Consider the following 24,147-nt stretch of genomic DNA (forward strand, 5'->3'; position numbering starts at 1 on the left):
AAGACTGGTTTCAGATGCTTATAACTTTGCCCAACTTTAATGATTCAGGCTGAGTTTTTTGGAAAGTTTCAGCTAAAGTGGTTTGCCCGTTTAAGCAACATTTTACCCCTGTGAAAAATATTCTTACATCCTTTTCTCCTACATGGGCTAGCCCCCTATGCTTTGGAGCAAAGACTTGATATTTGAATAGAGTCACACTGGTACTGGGATTGTGCCTTTTGCCCTCGCTGTGAAAATCTGCCTAAATCTGGCTAAGTTATAAACCTCTGAAAAATCTCAGTTTGCACACTTTCAGCAGTGTGCACTGAATACCCAGGGCTACAGGGACTGAGCAGGATTTGCGCTGCACTTGCTCCTCCTGCCGACTGAGAGCTGCTGTGGTGCCAGACACCAAAACTAAGAGCAGAGAGACTGTCTGTCATTACTCGGTGCTGGCAATACTCCCCCTGCTGGCCCCAGGAAAGGTGAAAGCTGCCTGACTGAAATCCTGAAGGGCCAGAGCTGGGCTGGGAAGAAGTCAGAACAGAGGAGCAGAGATGGGCTGTGGGAAGGGGTAGGGAATAAGATGAGGGTGGGGAGGAGACAAACTGTGGGATACATGCTAAAGGACAGGGACAGACAGAACTGCAGAAAGGCCTGTAACCCCTGCTGCACACTCCCTTCCAGAACCTGGACTACAACCCAGGATTTCCTTATGTCATCATTCCATTGCTGTCTAGCAAATAGCTGCAAAACCCACTGGCAAAGTGCATGTCTGATCCCATCTAGTGGCTGGTTCACATAGCAGATAACAACCTATTACTGCTAGCAGTTATCCCATTAGTTCGTATTTTAGAGTTCTATGCTGTGGCCCTAAAGGTTACAATCCTTCTAATGACAAATAGGAGGGTCAGTATTGTTCCACATGATAGTTTTGTTGAGGTTTGTTTGTGCTTTTAAAAGTATAGGAAAGTACATACAAAAATCTATGTTAAAAGAATGTTAAAGGTGCAAAATCAAGCTTGTAAAAGTTAGGAAATACCAGAAGTCAGGTTGAATTCATCTTTCTTGCATGTAAGCAGCATTATACACACTTTAATCACACATTACTATTTCCACAAGACCTCTGCCTCATTCAGTGTATGCACAAGGGGGCTTCTCTTTATGAAGAACGGAAAGGGGATGAAAGAAGAGAGAAATTTAGATAAGTAGAAGGAAGGAAAAGTTAACCAGAGGGACAACAAACACTGGACTACATTGAAAGAGAGAGAGACAGAGACAGAACCCAAAATGTAATGAGGGAAAAGAAGTAGAAAAAGAATGTCACGGTAAATTATTATATTTTATTATTGAAATGGCAGTCAAATATAAAAGATACTGTACAGGAAGACAAGTAAAACAATTCATATATAATGTACATCAAATACAATTTTATCTATAGCGTTGTCTATAGTGAGTAATGCGATGAGAAAGATTCACCTGGGATCACTGCATGAAAAATTAAATCAATCTATGTTTGAAATAGTTAAATGTCTACCTTGGGTAAAATCCTGTCCCTAGTAAAGTCAACAGGAGTTTTGTCATTGATTATCTTCAACTGTCACCATGTATTTTACTTATAAATATGAAAAAAATGTATTTGGCAATGTCTTCCTCCACCTTCTGCCACAACCAGCAGATCTGCATTGATAAAGGCAGAAGCACAGGCTGGCCCCTTTTGAAGGCTGTAGCTGGAGCCAATTTGCCTTACTGTCTCCAAGGAGCATTGTCCCCAGTGCTGCTAGACCCAGCTATATGCTACGGTGCCTGCATGACTTAGGCACCTAAAGAGGCAGATCAGTGCCTAAAGACCTTTGATCTGGACCTCTGGGCTCAGATCCCCATCCCTAAACTGGGGAACTTTTTATCTTAGATACTATGGTGATAGGCAGCAGTATAAAAACTAAGTGCCTACCACGTGAAATCAATCGCCATAACAAAGCCCCTATAGATTTCATGGAGTCATTGACACTTCTCGCTTTTGGGGTCAAAACTGCTTGGGACAGACTAAGAGTACACAAGGGGATTAGTGTCGTGAGCATTCTTATTCATAGATTCTAAGGCCAGAAGGGACCATTGTGATCATCTAGTCCAGGGGTTCTCAAACTGGGGGGGACCCCTCAGGGGGTCGCGAGGTTATTACATGGGGGGTCATGAGCTGTCAGCCTCCACCACAAACTCTGCTTTGCCTCCTGCATTTATAATGGTGTTTAATATATAAAGAAGTGTTTTTAATTTATAAGGGGGTGGGTCGCACTCAGAGGCTTGCTATGTGAAAGGGGTCACCAGTACAATAGTTTGAGAACCACTGATCTAGTCTGATCTCCTGTGTAACACAGGCCATAGAAATCCCCCACGCTCCCGCCAAAAATCCTTTTGAACTAAAACATAACTTTTAAAAAACATCCAGTCTTAATTTTAAAAATCGCCAGTGTTGGAGAATCCTCCACAGCTTTTGCAAAATTGTTCCAATGGTAAATTACCCTCACTGCTAAAAATGTATACCTTATTCCAGTCTGAATTTTTCTAGCTTCAGCTTCCAGTCATTAGATTTTATTATACCTTTGTCTGCTACATTGAAGATCCCTTTAGCAAGTATTTGTTCCCCACATGTACTTATATACTGTGATCAAGCACTTTCTTATGTGGAAAGGCTTTTTCAAAGAGCAAGCATTTGCTGTATTTCCTAAAGACAGACACTGGAGATACCTGATCTCCCCGGGTAATGGCACTTCCCTACCTCACAGGAATATTGTGAGAAAAAACCCATAGATTCTGAGGTGCTCAGATACTATGGGAATAAGTGTCATACAAATACCATAGATCGATAGCTTAAACATACTGGGCTTTTTCCTTGCCTTCCTCCTCCTTTTTTCATTGTTTAGGAGTGGGCATGTCCTCTGTGACTCTGTTATAGTATGTTTAGTGGCATCCATGCTGAGTCTACAGATTTTAGTTTAATTTTAGACTTTAGAGTTTTTTTAATTAGTTTCCCCACTGTTTTTTAAAATCCTCATTTCTAGTCTTTGATGCTACAGTGCTAGTTTCTGGTTGCATTCCTCCCCTGGAGGATATCAAACTGTTCCACTGGCTTCAGTTGTCATTTAGTTTTTGTTGTGCTGTTTTGTTTTAACATGGATTCTCTGAGACAAAACCCAGACTGAACCCAGGTGTCCCCATCTGCAATTTAATTGACTTTGCAGCTTTTGGAAGAAGCTTGTTTCCTGTGGAAATCTGTTCCAACCAATTTAACAACCAAATGCTCAAGAAACTTGCAGAAGCACTTCCCAAGTTCTTCCCAAGCCTGGGGTTGCATCCTTGACCATCTTGACCTATAGCCATTGATGGATCTATTTCTATGAACTTATCTAGTTCTTTTTTGAAGCCAGTTATACTTTTGGCCATCTCAACAACGCATGGTAATGGGTTCCACAGGTTAACTGTGTGTTATGTGAAAAAGTACTTCCTCTTGTTTGTATTAAACCTGCTTATTAATTTCATCAGGTGACCCCTGGTTTTTGTATTGTGGGAAAGGGTAAATGACACTTCTCTTTTCACTTTTTCCACACCATTCATGATTTTATAGACCTCTGCCATATCCTGCCTTAGTCGTCTCTTTTCTAAGCTGAACGGCCCTAATTTTTCTAGTTTCTCCTCTTAAGCTATTCCATACTTTCAGTCATCTTTGTTGCCCTTCTCTGAACCTTTCTCAGTTCTGCTATGTCCTTTTTGAGATGGATTTATATAGTGGCATTATATTTTCTGTCTTATTTTCTATCCCTTTCCTTTAAATGAAGACTAGATCCCTTCCTAAAAGTTATGCTATATATCCAAGAGAAGTTATGATTACTAGGTGAGGTTCTAGTCGTTAGCTCGACCTGCTAACATGTGTAAAAACAGCAAACACTTGTGTCTTCCCTAGAATTTTATCTGAAGTTAGTGAGCTCAGGTTAAGAACACATCTTTTTTCCTAATGAAAGCACAGCATTAATGCTTCCCCTGATGGTAAGCAAGCAGAGTGGAAGAGGAGATGGGCTTGACTGGAATAATGAAGAAGGGTGAGGAATGCCGTGGGGTCTGAAAAGCAGGATGCAGGGGCCATAGGTGGGAAGAAGAGGAGAAGCAGGTGGTCAGGAGCTGATGAGGGTAGACAGGAGGAGAGGGAATGGATCTGGAGGGGCATATATGCACCAAGAGGGAGTGGGTCAGGACCAGGGGGGTCAGATAGGAGCAGAGAGGGGAAGGGAGAAGGAGCTGGGAGGGGAGCAGATGATGAATCAGAGCTGTATAGTGAATGAAGCTGTTGTCTGTAAAACCCGGGCCTCTTGTTGCAGAATTGGGAAGGTGAATAAGGCAGGGGATTACCAGAAGAGAAAAGATGGTCTCATAGCTAAGGAATCTGAATACCACCTGAGATGATTGGATTCTATCCCTGTCTTCCTGTGTGATGCTGAAGAAGTCATATAAACTACATTTTTCACAAGTGGTCACTAATAGTGTGTTCCTCATTTTCTGGGTGCCCAATGTGACTCATGGGGTGTGATTTGCAGAAGTGCTGAGCACTTATGACTACAGCTGAAGTCAATGGGAGCTGTGCTTAGAACATATAAAGTGCTATCTAATGCTAACTACTTTGAAAAATCAAGTCCTAGTTATCTCAAGCTTGGGACTCAAAATTAGGGGGAACTTGACAATTTTGGCCTTAATTGATCAGTTCCCCGTGTGTAAACAGTAATAAGTCTCCAGGACCAGATGGTATTCACCCAAGAGTTCTGAAGGAACTCAAATGTGAAATTGCAGAACTACTAACTGTCATCTGTAACCTATCATTTAAATCAGCTTCTGTACCAAATGACTGGAGGATAGCTAATGAGATGCCAATTTTTAAAAAGGGCTCCAGAGGTGACCCTGGCAACTACAGTCCAGTAAGCCTCACTTCAGTACTGGGCAAATTGGTTGAAACTATCGTAAAGAACAAAATTGTCAGACACATAGATGAACATAATTTGTTGGGAAATAGTCAACATGGTTTTTGTAAAGGGAAATCATGCCTTACCAATCTACTAGAATTCTTTGAGGGGGTCAACAAGCCTGCGGACAAAGGAGATCCGGTGGATATAGTGTATTTAGATTTTCAGAAAGCCTTTGACAAGGTCCCTCACCAAAGGCTCTTAAGCAAAATAAGCAGTCATGGGATAAGAGGGAAGGTTCTCTCATGGATTGGTAACTGATTAAAAGATAGGAAACAAAGGGTAGGAATAAATGGTCAGTTTTCAGAATAGAGAGAGGTAAATAGCAGTGTCCCCCAGGGATCTGTACTGGGCAGAGTCCTACTTAACATATTCATAAACAATCTGGAAAAAGGGTTAAACAGGGAGGTGGCAAAATTTGCAGATGATACAAAACTACTCAAGATAGTTAAGTCCCGGGTAGACTGCGAAGAATTACAAAAGGATCTCAGAAAACTGAGTTACTGGGCAACAAAATGGCAGATGAAATTTAATGTTGATAAATGCAAAGTAATGCACATTGGAAAACATAATCCTAACTATACATATACAATGATGGGTCTAAATTAGCTATCACCACTCAAGAAAGAGATCTTGGAATCATTGGGAATAGTTCTCTGAAATCATCCATTCAACGTGCAGCGGCAGTCAAAAAAGCAAGAATGTTGGGAATCATCAAGAAAGGGATAGATAATAAGATAGAAAATATCATATTGCCTCTATATAAATCCATGGCATGCCCACACCTTGAATACTGGGTGCAGATGTGGTCACCCCATATCAAGAAGATATATTGGAATTGGAAAAGGTTCAGAAAAGGGCAACAAAAATTATTAGGGGTTCCATATGAGGAGAGATTAATAAGACTGGGACTTTTCAGCTTGGAAAAGAGGCGACTAAGGGGGGATATCATAGAGGTCTATAAAATCATGAGTGGTATAGAGAAAGTAAATAAGGAAGTGTTATTTGCTCCTTCTCATAATACAAGAACAAGAGGCCACCAAATGAAATTAATAGGTCGCAGGTTTAAATCAAACACAAGAAAGTATTTTTTCACACAATGCACTGTCAACCTCTGGAACTCCTTGCCAGAGGGTGTTGTGAAGGCCAATACTATAACGGGGTTCAAAAGGGAGCAAGGTAAATTCTTGAAGGATAGGTCCATCAATGGCTATTAGCTAGGATGGGCAGGAATGGTGTCCCTAGCCTCTGTTTGCCAGAAGCTGGGATTGGATGACAGGGCATGGATCACTTGATGATAACCTGTCTGTTCATTCCCTTTGGGGCACCTGCCATTGGCCACAGTCAGAGGACAGGATACTAGGTTTGATGGACCTTTGGTCTGACCCCGTATGGCCTTCTTATGTAAAATGGGGGTATTAATCTCACAGGGGTGTTGCGAAAATAAATTAATTAATGTTTGTGAAGCACTGATACTATAATGATGAGTACCACAGAAAAGTCCCTAAGGAAATTCATTTTGTGCTCAGTGCAGGGTTTGGATGGTGTGCATTTAAACAATGGCCACACAATCAATGAAGACAATTAAAAGAAATATTCAGTAACTTCTCATTCACTGAATGAGGTAGGGGAAAAATAGAATGTTATCATGTAATTAAAGACTATATCACAATGCATACACATAAGGGGGCAAATTAAGCTTGTGCAGGTAACCTGAACTCTGGTATTTCCTCATTTTTGAGTGCTTGACTTTACAATTTTAATGCTCCTTTAATATAATTCTTTGGATGTAATTTAAAATATATTGATGTATATCACATATTGGCATCGCATTGATTTTAAATATTGGGGAGAGCTTTGTTACCTTTTAGCATGCTTCAGTCATGGCAATATCTCTGAATTATATGTGCAGTGCATTATTACAAACCAATGGAAAATTAAGCAACAAGATAAAACAGTGTCTGGTATCTAACCATCATTGTGGTGATATTACAAGTTGATACTGCAAGTTAACTTAGTTTACTTCCACTTTTTCTATAGAATAAATTACATCTTTTTCCACTTTTATTGTAAACATTGCAAACATTGGAGCTATTGACAAGTATTGCCATGTTTGGGGAAATTCAGAGATCACAATCAGATTCCTGTTTTGGTGCATGTCACTCTAAAGCTAAGTACGTACTCAAAATATTTCTCACAACTTAATAATAGTTTACATTCATCTAGTACTTTTCATCTGGAGAGTTACTTAAATACTGTAGTCATAGGCACTATAGAAACCTTTGAGACAGTTACAGCAGATTAGCTAGAACTTTTAAAAAGTTGGGCAAACGTCATTACTCCATTTTATGATGGTGTAATTAAGGGAGAAGGTCTATGTGCCATGCTTATCATTGTGGTAGCTGAGAGATTGATTTTTCTCTTATTTACACCAGTTTAAATCTACATTGGAGTCAGTGGAGTTAAACTGGTATAAGGCAGTTGATAATCAGGCCCAGACAGACAGTTTAAATGACTTGTCCAAGGCAACAAAGTCGTTCAGTGGCAGAAGTTCAGAACGCAACTCTGCCAGTGACAGAATGAAATAACAAATATACATTTTTTTATAAAATCGTAGGCTCATTTAGGTTTACTTCTCAATATTTTGACATCAAAATTACTACTAGAGTGTAGCCAAGGTGTTATTTCCATGAATAAGGTTAGGTAACATACTTTTCACCTCTACTGGGGAAAATGTACAAGAAAAACAACATGGAAGTGTTTTCTAGAAGGAAAAATTCCCATTGGATAATACATTAGAGTCTTTTTGTGGTGCTGGGGTTTTCCATAAATCTTGTCAATGTCTCCATTTTAGCGTCACCCTCCAAAACCAGAAGCATTGACTCCAGTGTGGGAATCTGACAGAGGGTAGTGATTCCAATTAATGCACTCAACTTCTGAGATAAAGAGACTGATGAAATATACATGGGCCACAGAAGACAGTTTAGTTTATTTCTCACCCATTTGGTGGAATAGAGAACAATTATGTTAGTATTCATACAATATAATTAGGAAACATTGGTTAATGTACAACACCCCAAATCTTTCTGCACTATTTAAATGTACTATTACATTCAGAACTGTCCTCCTTTGTCAATAAGTACGTCATGACAAAAACAAAACAAAAAGCCCCAAACCCATTAATATGACTTTTTAATGGATACCAGTGTGATGGAAGGGAATGAACTTTGTAAATTGCTGCAACATTATGTGATGCATCTTAAAAATATTTAAGTCATGATATTAAAACCAAACCAAACCATGCTTTATGGCAGTGAGTGAAGTCCCACACATGAATTATACATTCTGAAATGGCTTATGGGGCTAGGTTTTGCAGCAAAGTTTCTTGGATATACAGCTAAGTAAAAAAAATTTCATCCTCTAGTGTACATGCTAATCAGCTTCAATTGCCTTGCCCTCCAATTTGAAAGTTCTTCCTGGGCTATTTCAGGATCCTCAGATATCACACATAACTCACAGAGTTAATCAAAAGGGGATCACAGTGGTGTGCCTGTGAGATTGCAATAAGGGAAGGCAATTCAACTAATGCAAGGACTCTACCTCCCTAGCTGAGATATCACATAACAGTTGTGGATCTCCAGATTCAGAATATGCTGCACCCATTTGCAGTCTGTTGATGTTGTTCAGTAGTTAAAGCAAAATCTTGTCCTGTCAGTGCTGCAAAGGAGGGTAAGGGTGCTGGCACACACATCTTGTTTCACAAGTATCCTGCTAGCCAGAGCACAATTCCATGGGGTAGTCCTGAGGAAGGTGTAGTTGGGTACACCTGCCTACTCCTTTGAAAAGGAACAGCATGAACTCTCAGCTAGCACATGCTTGAGTGTAGTATGTGCACTAAAAAGGAGACCATGTTCCCATGTGGTAGTCCGGTGCATGGTCCGGACACCCTCACCTCCTAGCACCCATCAGAGGGATAAGTAAGTTCCTGCAATACTACTGCATTTGTAGGGTGAGGGAAGAGGTGGAAAGTAAGCTCCCTTTCCCCCTCATATGCACCAACACAGCATATGGAAGGATCTTGCCCTATGTAATCAAGGAGGCAAAAACTTGATCAAAATTCAGGGGATAAAGGGTAATTAATTTTCAGTTGCACCAAATACAATCACGTTTCGAGCACTACATTTAAAAATCTTTCATTAGACATGGCTTAGGGCAGGGCCACTGTCCCCTTCCTTCCTCCACCAAATACTTCTTGCAAACTCCCAAATACCAAGTCCTAATAACACCAGTGGAAAGGGTGGAGGAAAACTCATGAAAGCTCACAAAGGGAGAGACCATGGTTTCTCACAGCAAGAGACTACAACTCCCACTACTGCAATCAACAGTACTTTGGGGTTTACAGTTTAGTGGATACCGGTGTGGGGGACAAAGCTCTTGGAACATGAAGACAAGTGCTTCATATCTAAATGGCCTGCACTTACTTCCTGTTTTGTAGTAGCTCTGCGACACAGTGCTGATATTTGTCATCACAATGCTAACTGTATTAAGATTTAATTTAGTAAGCAGTTAAACATTTACTTTTGACACATGCTAGTGAAAATAAAATGTTTAAAGTTGCAAAAAGATGTTGGTGCTTGGCTCTCTTGTACCTTCAATAGATTTCTTTTTAAATAACATGACCATATATATATATTTTTAAGATTAGTAACTACAGTGGTGCCATTTACATTACATTTGCAAAATATCTGTATGTTTTGCCACACCATTACATGAGTTGGAACATATGGATTACAAAACCATAATGATGGAGGTGTAATAAATGCAGCAATAGTTCTAGTAATACAATATATTAATACATAGCAGTTACACATCAGTATATTATTGATATTTAACTCATATGTAATAGGGATCTAGTTTCAGAGTAGCAGCCGTGTTAGCCTGTATTCGCAAAAAGAAAAGGAGTACTTGTGGCACCTTAGAGACTAACCAATTTATTTGAGCATAAGCTTTCGGGAGCTACAGCTCACTTCATCGGATGAATGTCTACATAAAATCAGGAGATGAGTTGAAGCAAAAGCCAAGTAAAACAAACAAAAATGTTCACTCACCGGACAGTAATAGAATACAAGGAAGCATAGTTTTGCATATCTTCATTTCTCCTGTAATATCTAACCACAGAGAAAAACACCCAGAAAACAAACCAAAACTCCTCGCTTTGTTCCCTCCAACCAGCAAGCTATGTGTGATTTTTATACCCTCAGGCAACAGACTAAACTCACTATCTCTCTGCCCCTGTGTCTTCCTGAAGTTCTAATCAGCCAATAAGAAGCAGGCCAAGTAATAAATTATCTGCTGAAAATGGCTAACACATCATGCAGCATATGAAACTTCAGGCGTTATCAGAAGTCAATTTCATACACTGAATTTCAAAGTGAACTGTGCAGAGCATATGAAAGTTATAAAACTACCAACTGAATGGCAAAATCACATGTAAAAACAGGTTCTGATCTGTTTAGTAGTCATTTAGTAATGCTTAAATTATAAGGACCATATAATGATATTTAACACTTATTGAGTGATGTTTATCCATAGATCTCAAAGCACTTTATAATTATGGATATGTACCATTAGCCTCATTTTCCAGATGGGAAAACTGGGGCCCAAGGAGGTAAAATGTTTTGAAGATCATACAACAAAACAATTGCAGTCCCTTGAGCTAATCACTGGACCACAGTCCCTTCCAAAATATTCTGCATTTCATGAAAATAATTAATATATTTATCTATAAAGGGTTTAAAAATACCTCCTGCATCCACACTAGAAAGTTCAGCTCAGGTATAGCAGTTGATATTACTAATCTTTCTAATCTAACTATCTAGGGCCTTCTATGGGTGGGACCTGAGTGCCTCCCAGAATTTTGGCCCAGTTTTCCAGCTGTGCTGATTTAGGGACATGGACTCAGTCTGGGTTAGAACACAGCCCGTGCAGCATCTTCAAATAAAACTGCGATAAACTCAGGCAGTAAAGCAAACCCTTTTATTGAGACGTGTGCATGTGCTGACAATACAACAAAAAATGTTTGGGATTAAATTTTAAAAAAATGCAAACATGCATGTGTACTCGTATCCCCCAAGATAGAACTCCCTAGGTGCATGGATATCCTATGCAGAACAAACTGGAAGGGTCTAAATGTTTGAAAAACAGGAATTGCCTCTTCCAAAAAGTGTAGCTGTAGAAACTAATGATAGGCCCAAAGACAAGGCAGTAATTCTAGCCCAGCTATATGCTGCGTGTACAGAATGCCATTTGATTTTCAGTGAGTTGGGGTACATATCGGGGGGTGCAGGCAAATTCAGAGAATATAAAATTTGGCCATTAGCACACTTTCTCTTGCTTGCTTCTGAATTTGAGCTCAAATGCACCCACATGTTCACCAGCCATGCCCAGGTAGGCAAAGGTGGGAGCTTGCCGTGCAAGAGCAATCTCAAGACCTCAGTACAGGAGATGTAGATCCTGCTGTCTTGGTGCACAGCTGTATGACTGTTTGTGTGGAAATTTGATCCCTGTGCTCAAGGGATGAACAGTATCTCTCATGATTCAGGATACTTCTGTTGGAGGACTGTTCCCAGCAGCATCTCACAATAATCTACCATCAGTGACCTCCATTGAATATACAGATCCTAAAAGGGTAATGGGCTATTGGACAAGCCAGTCCCATTCCAAAGCATGTGCCCTTTAAGAACATGTAGATCTTGTAAAGATCACCTGACTAAAATGGGATGGAGCGGAAGGTCAGGTGCCTGAATCATGTGACTACCATTAAGGATTAAAAAGAAGTGTTCTGAGCTCAGTCACTGAAAACCTAGAGTCAGAAGAAAAGCCTTCTTCTGATAAGATCAATGGCTGGGATTCAAACACAGCCCCAAGAAGGAGGGTTGTGGAGACCTGGTCCCAAGAGAAGGAGTCTGAGCCCAGGGAAAGGGGTAGGAATTATCCCAGGAGGAGGCCTCTCCAAGCGAGACCATCAGAGCTCCCTTGCTCAGAAGCAAGTGGGGAGCTGAGAGAGAGCCAGAGCCTGAAGCCAGGATATGTTGAAAGCCCTGAAGTTGGGGGGGTGGAAGGGGAAGGCTGGGGGAATTATATTTATTGTGTAAGGGCTCAATTATTCAGCCCACAAGAGAGGGAATGGGTGGCTAGAAAACCAAGAATGTGAGCAAATGAATTGGGGTGACTGCAGTGCCACATCACGGAGTGCCATGCTCTGGGACTGAACTGGGCTCTATGTTTGTATCTTTTAAAATGTCAGAATTGAACATAGTTCAAGTCAACATAGCTGTTCAGAAAAAAACATCTGGGGGAGTTCACACATCTGCCCAAACTTACAGCACTATGATTTTACTAGAATTAGAACATAAGAATGTCCCTACTGGGTCAGACCAAAGATCCATATAGCCCAGTATCCTGTCTTCCGACAGTGGCCGGTGTCAGGTGCCTCAGAGAGAACAAAATGGGCAATCATCAAGTGATCCATCGCCTGTTGCTTACTCCCAGCTTCTGGCAAACAGAGGCTAGGGACACCATTGCTGCCCATCCTGGCTAACAGCCATTGATGGACCTATCCTTCATGAATTTATCTCCTTCTTTTTTGAACTCTGTTATGATCTTGGCCTTCACAACATCCTCTGGCAAGGAGTTCCACAGGTTGACTGTGTGTTATGTGAAGAAATACTTCCTTTTATTTGTTGTAAACCTGCTGCCTATTAATTTCATTTGGTGACCCCTAGTTCTTGTGTTATGAGAAGTAGTAAACAACACTTCCTTATCTACTTTCTCTACACCACTCATGATTTTATAGACCTCAATCATATCTCCCCTTAGCCGTCTCTTTTCCAAGCTGAAAAGTCCAAGTCTTATTAATCTCTCTTCATACGGAAGCTGTTCCATACCTCAAATAATTTTTGTTGCCATTTTCTGAACCTTTTCCAATTCCAATATATTTTTTTTTTGAGATGGGGCGACCACATCTGCACACAGTGTTCAAGATGTGGGAGTACCATGGATTTATATAGAGGCAACATGATATTTTCTGTCCTATTATCTAGCCCTTTCTTAATTATTCCCAGCATTCTGTTCGCTTTTTCACTGCCGCTGCACATTGAGTGGATGTTTTCAGAGAACTATCCACAACTCCAAGATCTCTTGGAGGAAAGGGTACAAAAAAGAGCAACTTCCCAGTATTCAGTGCCATTAGGAACAACTACGAGTAAAAATGTGTGATGCAGGATTAGATGTTCCAAGAAATGTTCCTTCACGTCATTTCTGAAAATTGCACGTGAACTGTGCTGGAGTCTCTTACTTGTGAGCTCCTGTTTTGGACTGATAAAGTGAGAGTGGATGAAACCAAACAGCTACAAAATGCAGAACAGAAAAGCAACTGTGTCTCAGTGATTATTTGGTGTCTCATAAAATGCTACCTCTACAGTATGTGATACTATTTAAGGGCCTTCAAGTAATAATTACCACTTACTAATGTGCAAAGTCCCGCTGAAGTCAGAACACGAACTAGGAGTCTCCTCTTCCCCAAGATTACTTTGCAGGATCTCATTCTTTACATGTACAATTTCATGAGAGATTCATGTATCAGAGTTACATGGAAAATCAGTGAAAAAATGCTAATGTTCATTAAATTTCTTACTCATAAAACTTTCAAATATATAAACTTCTATTGAGCAGTTACAAATCCTTATGTAAATAACTGGTCACCAGTGCAAGATGAATTAGAGGGTGTGTCTGACCTTGTATTCCTGACACTTAGGCCCCTATGCAGTAAAGCACTTGAGCATGTGCTTAACTTTAAGCACATAAGCAGTCCCATTGTAATCAACTTGGCTAATTATGGATCAGACTGCAAGCCCCTTATTTCCACTGGTAAGAAGTTAGTCACACAAATAGCATCCATTGTCTTCACTGGTACTATTCATGAGAGTAAATATTCACCGGTGGGAATAACAGGGTCACAAATTGATCTGTGTGCCCAAAATTAAGCACATGCTGAAGTGATTTGTAGAATTTAGGGCCTTAGAGCTCCCTCTGACATCACCGGGCATTTGTGATGGGCAGGGGATTCAGCAGGAGGAGACTTGGTTTATAATAACCATAAAACTGGAAGTAAACCACATGACTGAAATGTGCACTTCATCCTGACACCAGTGTTGTCCCATGTAAAGAACACGTGACCCCTGTACATGAGTGTATTGTCTAAGCTAAAAGCAGGCACTGATCCTGAAAAGAAATCTATGTGGAAAGACCCCCGTGTTCCTATGAATCTCTTTGCAGAAATGGGATAAATGAGGAGTTCATTAACGCGTAAATCCACCTCATGTCTTTATTCCTATTCTTTCCTCACAAAGGACCCATGCCACTGAATAGTGGAAAGTGTCACCTTTGTCTGCATTGTTCCAGTGTAATTCTGGTTAATGAACAAACCTAGGTAACATGAATCTGGGCAAGTCTGTGAATCCCAGAAGGCATTGTGATTCCAGTACTAACACATGATCAGAATCTTTTAATGGGAGAACAAGCTTCTCTAGCATTCAGAATAACTATTGGTGCTCAACTGCTCTTTTTGTGATAAGGTCACTTCTTTATCAGGTCAGAACACCAACTCTGCAGTAAGACATCCTGGCACGTGTCTGTATTTTTTAAAATAAAATGGAAAAAATAACTACGTGCCTTCAGAGTCCTTGCATCTACAGCATTATAAGTAATTATCTCCTTTTAAATAGCAGCAGCAGATTTTTCAGACTAAGGAACGTAACACTGGGAACAAAGTTTGAAAATTTCAGCCACAATTTAGTATACTGAGGTTAAATTTTTAAGTGCTAACATAACATGAGACATGGATCTAGTTAGTATTTTTAAAATACCTTCATTGAAATTTTCTGTTTAGACATAAAACAACAGCTAAGACATGAATGTACAAATAACTCAGTACATAAATTAGAAACCACTTTCATTTTAGTTTATACTTTATTTATGCTTGATTCTAGATAACGACTGTGAAGCCAGTGCACAAGACCACTCTTATTAGGTAACCTCCTGTCTTAAGAGACAGCTCCAAAGCGTCTGCAGATATAATGGAATACGTGCTGCTTAGGTTTTATTAGAAGACCACCACAAGCTATTTCTTGTTGCCTGAGTGGTCCCTTAAAAAGGTTTTACTATAATTAAAATAAATGGCAAGCAAATCATCCAGAAAATTTCCAGTATGCACTAAATCTATAGTTAATTAGTCTTCAACAGGTTAGGGTTTTTTAACTTTATTACATCTTAACAATTTCTGTTTTATGAACTTAGAAAACATCCAAATATAAATGAAGAGAGAAAACACAGGGATAAAATAGGTATCCAAACACAGGGGAATACACAAAAAGTGCAGGAAGACACAAAGAAGTAGGCTGTTCACTCAAGTTCAAATACAATAGAATCCCCAGTTACAGTGCTACGAAAGCCCTGGTATCCACAAAGATCAAACCTGTTTGTTGAGATAGTCTCTAGTGTAAGATGTTCATGCCCACGGTTCCACAACAAAAATCTCTCGCAGCAATTGGATACCATGGCCATAAGCAGACATTAATGGACATATGCTCCCTTTTTTGAGCCAGATTCCTTGGTGGGTCTGATGGCCTGCGTGAAATGAAACACTGATCCATATCACTGCATGGTTTTGCATGACTTTTTTGAGTCATTGCTTGTCACATCATTCCCTCCAGGAAAGTTTGGGGGCAGAATGGAATGCTCAGCAGGGGCATAGACATCTCTTCTTGCAGAGGCTGAGGATCCATGAGGGAAAATAAAGGGGGATCTCAGTTTTTGTGGATCTCAGCATATGTTTCCTCTAAACTACCCCTACAACACAGATAGAACAGCAGTCTACCCTGGCATGCTGCCACTGGTTTTTCTTTCACCTGCTACCCACCATACCTCCTGCATAGTTTGTCAAACTATGGTGTTATGTCTGCTCGGAGCTGCCCCAAGAACAGAAAAAACCCATAGAAACTGTCTTGTGACTACACCCCCTACCCACTTAGCTACCACCTAGTTCCGCGGAGCTCAGATTCCATGTCGGAGCCACAGAGAGGTGGGGCTAGTGCTTATGCCGTGGGATGCTACCTTATAAACCTTCCTCCACATGTGCAGGGCCCTTCTGCATCTCCTTTCTTACAAAGTGGTTTTTATTTTGTTTTGTCTACTCATAATTTTCCTCCATTTTGGAGCAATATATTTAAAAGGAATAGAACACTGCTGTATTTCTAGCACTCCTGCTTCAAGGAACACATATCCACACACATTATCTCATAGTGCAAAGTACCATAGACTCACATCGCAGTGAGCAATACACACAATACATGAGAGTCACTGGCCAGCAATCTTCCTTCATGTTTGGCAGACTTCACACAGCTATGAGAAACACACCATCCCACATCCAGCCACATTGAGTGCCCCCTTCAGGTATCCCTTGCCGCTGGCACCAGCCCCTACAACACTTGCTTTGGCAATCTTCCTCCGCTCCTTCAACCCGCATGTCCCACAAACTGAAGTTTTCTTTGTTTGATCATCTTGATGTCAAGTGTCCAGTTATGCTGTAAATTCAGGCGATTATCTCTTTGTTTGTCCTGTGGGAGATATAGCTAACATGCATTGCCTGCAGCATTTCAATTCAAAGGCAGAAAACCTCTTAATGTCCTGTTTGCTTAACTTCCATGTCTCCCATGTATACAGCAAGAGGCTAACAACAAAAGACTGCAGCAATTTCAGTTTACACTACATGGTAATACCTTTGTTTCTCCAGATGTGACTGAATGTCACAAGAGCAGCAGTCGCTAGTCCAGTTCTATGTTGGATCTCTAACTGATATTTAAAGTCCCTTGCAGTGATACTAGTCGCGTATTTGAAGTGTACAATGCACACCAATGCCACCTGCGATTTGGGTAGCGATATCTTTGCCTTTACAACAGACTTAGGCATTGGCTTTGGCTTTTCATGTGATGTCTTTAGACCTAACTCCCCTGCTTTCACCACTACTCTTTCTAGGAATTTTTTCAAAGAGCCACCTGAGAAAAAGTATTTTGCGCTGAAGCATTGAATCTTTGAAATCAAGCAAAATTATATCAAATAAAATCTATCCTAAATGACATAGAACTGCACTGGTTTTGCTTTGCTTTTATAGTACAGGGATGGGGTTTTCATTACTGTGGGATTTTGCAGAGAATTATTCTAGGCTTCCTACTATAATGATGACCATAGTAGCAGATCCTGGTGTAATAGGATGTTCTCTGTCAGATAAAGGGTACTCACTGTTATGTGGACATCTATCCACTGGGAACTTGACTGAGATTATAGTACAGGGGTGGGCAAACTTTTTGGCCTGAGGGCCACATTGGGGTGCGAAACTGTATGGAGGACCAGGTAGGGAAGGCTGTGCCTCCCCAAAAGCCCGGCCCGGCCCCCGTCCCCTATCCACCCCCTCCCACTTCCCGCCCCCCTCAGAACCCTCCACCCATCCAGCCCCTGCTCCTGCTCCTTGTCCCCTGACCACCCCCTCTGGAACCCCCACTCCTAAGTGCCCCCTCGGACTCCACCCCCTATCTAACCACCCCCACTCCCTATCCCCTGACTGCCCCCCCTCAGAACCTCTGCCCTATCCAATCGCCCCCTGTTCCCCGTCCCCTGACCGCCCCCTCCTGGGACCTCACACCCCTAACTGCCTCCCCCGGGACTCCACCCCCTATCCAACCCCCTCCCTCCCGCTCCCTGACTGCCCCCCAGAACCCCTTGCCCCTTATCCAACCCCTCAGCCCCAGCCCCCTTATGATGCCACTCAGAGCAGCATGTCTGGGAGCTGCGCTGGAGCGAGGCACGCTGCCACGCTGCCCTGCATGAGTGTGCAGCCCCACTGCCCGGAGTGCTGCCTGCATGGCTGCAGGGGGAGGAGGACAGCAGGGGAGGGGCCCGGGGCTAGCCTCCCGGGCCAGGAGTTCAGGGGCCGGGCAGGATGGTCCCGTGGGCTGGATGTGGCCCGCGGGCCATAGTTTGCCCATCTCTGTTATAGTCCATCAGATTGTAACATCAGTACTGGACACTCAGGTGGGCTGGATTTTCCCATCTCACTTCCAGTGTCCTCAGCCCTCCCATCTAAGACACTGCAAACCAGAAGTAAATGCAAAGCTGCCTAGCTCAGTAGCTTTTAGATCACCTGACCTAAACTTAGTTTTGATTCAGAAGTAATTTTGGCCACAAGCCCAGATCCAGAGCCTGGGAACTGGAAGGAGACTGGTTGCCGGAGGAGTAGGTCAAAGGCCCCAGGAGTGTAAACCTGGCTGTATTGAAATCAATAAGAATTTTGCTATGGACTTCAGTGGTGTCACTATTTCATCCTAGGAGTCCATCCCTGAAGTCTGAGCTGCCAGTGCAAGCCAGTCAAAGAAAAACATCCAACCACAAGGAGCCTAGGCCATAGGATTCAGTCCCTGCTGTGTGGTTTGTTCCCAGTCCCTACAAGTAGCCTTCTTTGCTCCTAAAACTTCAGAGGTCTCATGCTGCCAGTACTAAAACATTTTTGGAATTGTTAAACATTATAGATAACAATTTCCTAACTCAAAAAAGTGTTGCAGCCAACACAAGGGAATTCTTTATTAGGTCCTGTACTAACAGATAGAGAGGAACTGATCACTGAACTAAAAAAATGGTAGCTTAGGTATAAATGATCTTGATCACATTTATAACGTGCAAGCAGAATAAAGTTCAGACCAGTAATATATATACACCTGGTACTTTAATCGAGCCAATTTCACAAAGCTGAAAACAATTATGAGCCAATCAGCTGGGAGAAAGAATTTAATCAGAAAAATGTGAATGATTGGGAATAATTGAAGAACACCTTATTAGATGCCCAAAAAGTCACAATCGAGGAAGAAGTCTGCATTGGTTAAGGGGTGACTTGATTACAGTGTGTCAGTATCTACTTGAGGAATAGCTAATAATGGGCTCTTCAATCTAGCAGAGAAAGGTATCACATGTTCAAATGGATGGAAGTTGAAGCTAGACAAATTCAGACTGGAAATAAGGAGTAAATTTTTAACAGTGAGAATAATTAACCACTGGAACAATTTGCCAAAGGTCATGGTGGATTTTCCATCACTCAAAACTTTTAAATCAAGTTTGGATCTTCTTCCAGAAGATCTGCTCTAGGAATTGTTCGGGGGAAGTTCTCTGGCCTGCATTATGCAGGAGGTCTGACTAGGTGATCACAATGGTCTCTTCTGGCCTTGGAATCTATGAATATATAATATAATCTTGTTTGGGGAGATGTGGTGCCGCCAGGGTACCTTAGGTTGTGGGATATGATATACTGATGAATGTTCAGTGGTTACTGTATGGACAATAGGATGTTATAAAGCAGACACCAAATAGTTGAGTCCTCCTCCTCTCTAACTCGAAAGTAATAGCTTCAGAAATTGGACCATAGTGAAGGGAAACCTGTGCAATAAGTAACTGAATTTGTTATTGAATTTGTTAATGAGTTTACTACTAATGATTAATACTGGAACTCCTTTGCTTAGCAACAAACTCCTGAAAATAAATGTATCTATTTAACTACAAAGCAGGTAGGTATCCCCAGGGTGCTCCAAAAACTTGCCTCAAAGGTGACCCGTGGAGGGCCACCTCCAAGATCATTTCCATGAAACAGTCATCATATAAAGACTTTCAGTCACTAACAACCTGGACTAGATATACATCAGTGACAGTGGGGGAAGAAAATAGTACATCATCAATCATGTGAGCCAGTTGGCCCCCTTTAGCAAAATTTGCATTTTATGACAACTGAAGAATGATTGCCCGGCTCTGTAACAAAATGAGATTGTTCAGACAGATCTGTGAACCCCTTTTGGACGATTACAAAGGAAAACATACATACATTGCTACACTACGTTACTGTTTGTGATTTGGAGTTGGAGAATGACCTCTAGTGGCAGATTGGTAATGAGACATTTATTATTGAGAAAAGTGTCAACCATTCAACTTTGAAACTGTACTGTATGTAGCTATGTAACTGTAAGGCGGATTTCTATGTACCACATCTTTAAGAGTAAAGTGAGCCCCTCACACCCATCCCTGCCAACTGCCTTTGCACTAGAATACTCCCAGTGGGGCAGGTTAAGATGGCTTCTATTACAGATTGAGTCATACAAACTGTGCTCTTTTACACTCTCTCCTTCATAAGACCTTACACAATTTTTTTTCCCCATAGTTGGCTACAAAAGTTCATGGATATCTACACTGAGTTTCCTCAGAATCATTCCGCTAGAAGAGCAGGGTTTGCCCCACTGTGGAACTAGCAGTGGGATTTAGCAGAAATAAATAGATATTGGGACACCCACGGAAGTCACTACAGAGAAGCTAAGGCTTTCTGCACTGTTCCCTAAGCTTCCCTCTTCCCTTCATGTGGGAGGTTGGCTGCAGCATGTAGAGGGAGTTATGTCTAGTTTGACTAGCAATGACTCCTAGGTGGATTCTCACTCGGAAATCCACCCAGAACTGAGTGGGATCAGGAAGTGGAAAGAAGTGGTTCCTTGCCCTCTTTGCTGGCCCCAAGTCATGAAACCCAGATTAAACAAAAGGGCCTTCAAGAGAGCTGGAGGCAAATAAAGGTCCCATCTCAGATTTGGGGACTGTTGCCATGTATTTTAACACCCTCTACTTTTTGTACCAGAGAATAACCCCACGTGTAGCTCCATGTATTTTAGGTCTCTCTGTACAATTGCTTTAACCAACATACAAGGAAATGGAAGATGGTAAAGGGTGAACCAAGGTAAGTTCCTATCTGAGAATTATTTTAAAAAGAACTAGAATACTGAACAATAGTAAGTACAGTCACACCATTGTAAATCAGGAATGACTCCAGTGAAGTCAATGGAGTTTCTTTCATGTGAAACTAGCATAAAAGAGAGGAGTATCAGGTCCCCAGAGTACCTCTCACACACCTGCCTGTACATTAAATAATTTCTACATGAAGAGCATGAGGCTATTATTTAAGAAATTGTTTTAATGTATGCTATGAAAGCACCACTCAAACTCTTCTAAAAATACTTTTTTAATTTAAAACTCTGCGTCACGTATCAGGTCTGGAGCTTTTCCTGCTGGGCTCTGCCTGACTTCTCTAGTCAAATCTCATGTTCATGAGTTCTCTGGGTCGGTGTATCCCAGAACGCATTGCTACTCTTCTGACTCAAGTGAAGTAACAGATTCAGGAGAGCTAAGGACAAGAGTTGATCAAGTAGAGATTGCCAGGTCCACTGAGACCATAAGAGGGATTTCAGCAAAATTATTGGAGGAAGATTTTTGGGAAGAACAAAGGAGTTTCAACAAATGGTTGGAAACCTAGCCAAGAGCTTAGATGTGGCTCTTCTTTCAGTTTGGAATGAGGGTTGGACAAGTTTTTATTCTTTATGAGCCATATTAAGCATACATAAGCAGTTTCTGCTTTTCCTGGAAACACAGACTGTCCATGTTGCACTTTGAAGAAAAGGACTGAGCCCTAACTGGAGCCGTATAAAACTCAGTCCTGTGGTTCACAATGGGTTTGAACCTTTTATGCTTTGTTTGGTTTGTTTGTTTGTTTCTTTTAACCTGGGGTTATTCCTGAGGAGTTTCACTCTGAATTTTACATTCAAACTCACCCCAAACTCAAAGCCAAACTTAGCTGAAGCCAACGATTTGGTGTGGTTTCATGTAGAAATCATTATTATTTATTTATATTGTGGTAGTGCCCACTCAAGGATCTGGGCCCAATAGTTCTAGACACTGCTAACAAATGTAATGAAAAAACAGTTGCTGGCTCGCAGAGTTCATAAGTAATGTGAGACTGTCTAATTTCTCATGCCTGCCACCCAAAATGATAGGTCCTGCTCAACTGCCCATGGAAAGGGAAGATTTGAAAATAGGCGCAGATATAATCAAAACTAAGCCTGAAATATAGTTCAAGTTATTCAAAAGGTTTGCCAAACTGGTTTCAGTAAAACAGTGCCAAATTTTGTGTTCAAAACAAACCCCCAAACCTGGTGAAAATTTTGGCTGATGTAACAAAAGTCTCACACAGATCGTGCCCTAATGATTATCTTAAATTGGCCCAACTCATCTCAGTTCACAAACTGAATGTAGTAGTTTGAATTTATTGCCAAGCCTAATTTGCAAAAGGAGAAATGTCGGATTTTTATATGTACCCATTTCATCCCCAGGCTGTGATATGCTTCAATCACTATTGACTGCAAGTTAAGGAGAGGCTGACAGCTAGCATGTCAGTTATTTTAAGATATCTGTTGCTGTCAAATTCAAAACTCCAGAGAAAACAAACAAAATACAGGATTTCAAACAGATGTGAAATCAGAACTGACATCTCCCTCAAGGATTTTCCATTGTGCCTGCTGTACTATTTTAAAGCTAAGATTTCCCAGATGTTTAGAAGAAATGTTTGAGGGATATTTTCTCATGATGACTGCAACACTCTTGGATTTAACCTTTTCCTAATGTATTTTAATTAATTTAAACCCTAGCAGTTATTCTGCAATCCCTGTTCTGTTACCATAAGAACATAACAATGGCCATACTGGATCAGACCAAAGGTCCATCTAACCCAATATCCTGTCTTCCGACAGTGGCCAATGCCAGGTACCCCAAAGGGAATGAACAGAACAGGTAATCATAAAGTGATCCGTCCCCTGTCACCCATTCCCAGCTTCTGGCACCAAGGTAACCATAATACAATAATGAAAATGGGGCTTAGCAAGTTTGGATGTCTCGGACAGGTTCTGAAAGCTGCTCGTTTCAAATTTGGGGACATACTCTGCTATTTAGAACAACAAAATATGGCAGAGAAAACTTGAAAACTGTGGAAGGGGTAGAGCAGCATCTCCAATGAGTATTCCCTCCTGCCTTCAGAGGCCATGAAGATACCAGTGCTCTAACTTTGTCAAGGCCAGGCCTCTACTGCTTTGAGCCACGGTCGAGCAGAGGAGCAGCCACTCTCAATGGCATGCTAGATAACTGGTGGTTTAGTGAGTGAAAATCCACTTGTAATTTACTGCTGATGGGACTAACAGTAATTCTCACAGGGAATGGGGGTTAGGGTGCCGATAAATAGGCAAAAACAACATGGCTCCCTTTTGAGCTGTGCGGTCATGGTAATGGAAGGAGGCCAGTTAGCTGGTTGGGTGGGAGGATGCATCATAGGGATCCATGGGAATCTGTGGATCCACTTCTACTGCAAGTCCGCTTCCCTCACATCCCACACCCTACCCTTCCATGCCCCTCTCCAAACCCTTCACTTAGGGGGAATTAGGCAAAAGCTCCTCGAGTTCAAGGTTTTAACACTGTCTAGACTCCTTGGAAGGATAGCAGTTGGCTCCTGGGTCAGAAGTGCCAGAGAATGTACTGTTTTTCTGATGCCAAAGAACCACTAAAGATCATAATATTAAAAGATAGCAACAAGTTCAATCTCCCCAGAGACTTACTATCCCATGAGCCCAGCACAAATTGTATGAGATCTCTATGTAGCCGAGAAGCCAAATAGGGCAGAACATTCGTGGATCAAGTAGGGCACCAAGCTATTTATCTTAAGGTTTCTGAGCCTTGCAAATTGTTCTGGTTTGTGTTTGGCTAAGATTCTAGCTGGTCATGTTCCTTTAAAATAAAACCAGTTCACTCATCCAATACTATATAGTCTTTTTATTAGACTATTGCAAATTACTTTATTTTGTCTCTCTTGCTAAACCCATACATAAACTGCACAGTGATTTAAATGCTGTGGCTAGATTGCTTACATTCACTGCCCATAATCACCATATTACATCAGAAATCACGTCATATAATTGGCTTGGACTTGCCTGACATTGATTTTAACCTAGCATTTATGGTCTGCAAGGGTGCAAATGGATTGGGCCTGGTGTACACTGCTGGCAGAAGGTTTCTTGTCACCCTCTCGCTGCACTCCCTTACTCTGACACATGCTCAGATGTTTTTCAGTAAGCTAAGAGCTGTTTGTTCTTCCATCAGTAACGGTAACATTAAAGTCCTTTGAAGCTAGGCCATTAGTCTCTTAGGG

At 41.3% G+C, this 24,147-nt stretch overlaps 1 protein-coding gene and 1 long non-coding RNA gene across 51 annotated transcripts in view; one reads left to right on the forward strand and one right to left on the reverse strand.

Moving 5' to 3' along the window:
• Positions 1–15,542, reverse strand: part of LOC114021287 (myotubularin-related protein DDB_G0290005) — a 59,570-nt gene extending 44,028 nt beyond the window's left edge. For 17 of the 50 annotated variants that reach the window (XM_037897308.2, XM_037897280.2, XM_037897300.2 and 14 more), the window contains exon 1: positions 10,097–10,267. In XM_037897308.2, the coding sequence (XP_037753236.1) occupies positions 10,097–10,142 (46 nt within the window). In that variant the 5' untranslated portion in view covers positions 10,143–10,267. Of the gene's footprint in view, positions 1–10,096; positions 10,280–15,522 lie in introns of those variants that run through there. The other 33 variants (XM_037897319.2, XM_037897316.2, XM_043545750.1 and 30 more) reach the window with 12 other exon arrangements.
• Positions 1–24,147, forward strand: part of LOC119566101 — a 131,585-nt gene that overhangs the window by 83,862 nt on the left and 23,576 nt on the right. The gene's annotated exons all lie outside the window — the stretch shown is intronic.

Source organism: Chelonia mydas, chromosome 4 (assembly GCF_015237465.2).
Source record: "Chelonia mydas isolate rCheMyd1 chromosome 4, rCheMyd1.pri.v2, whole genome shotgun sequence".
In the NCBI taxonomy this organism is placed as follows: Eukaryota; Metazoa; Chordata; order Testudines; family Cheloniidae; genus Chelonia; species Chelonia mydas.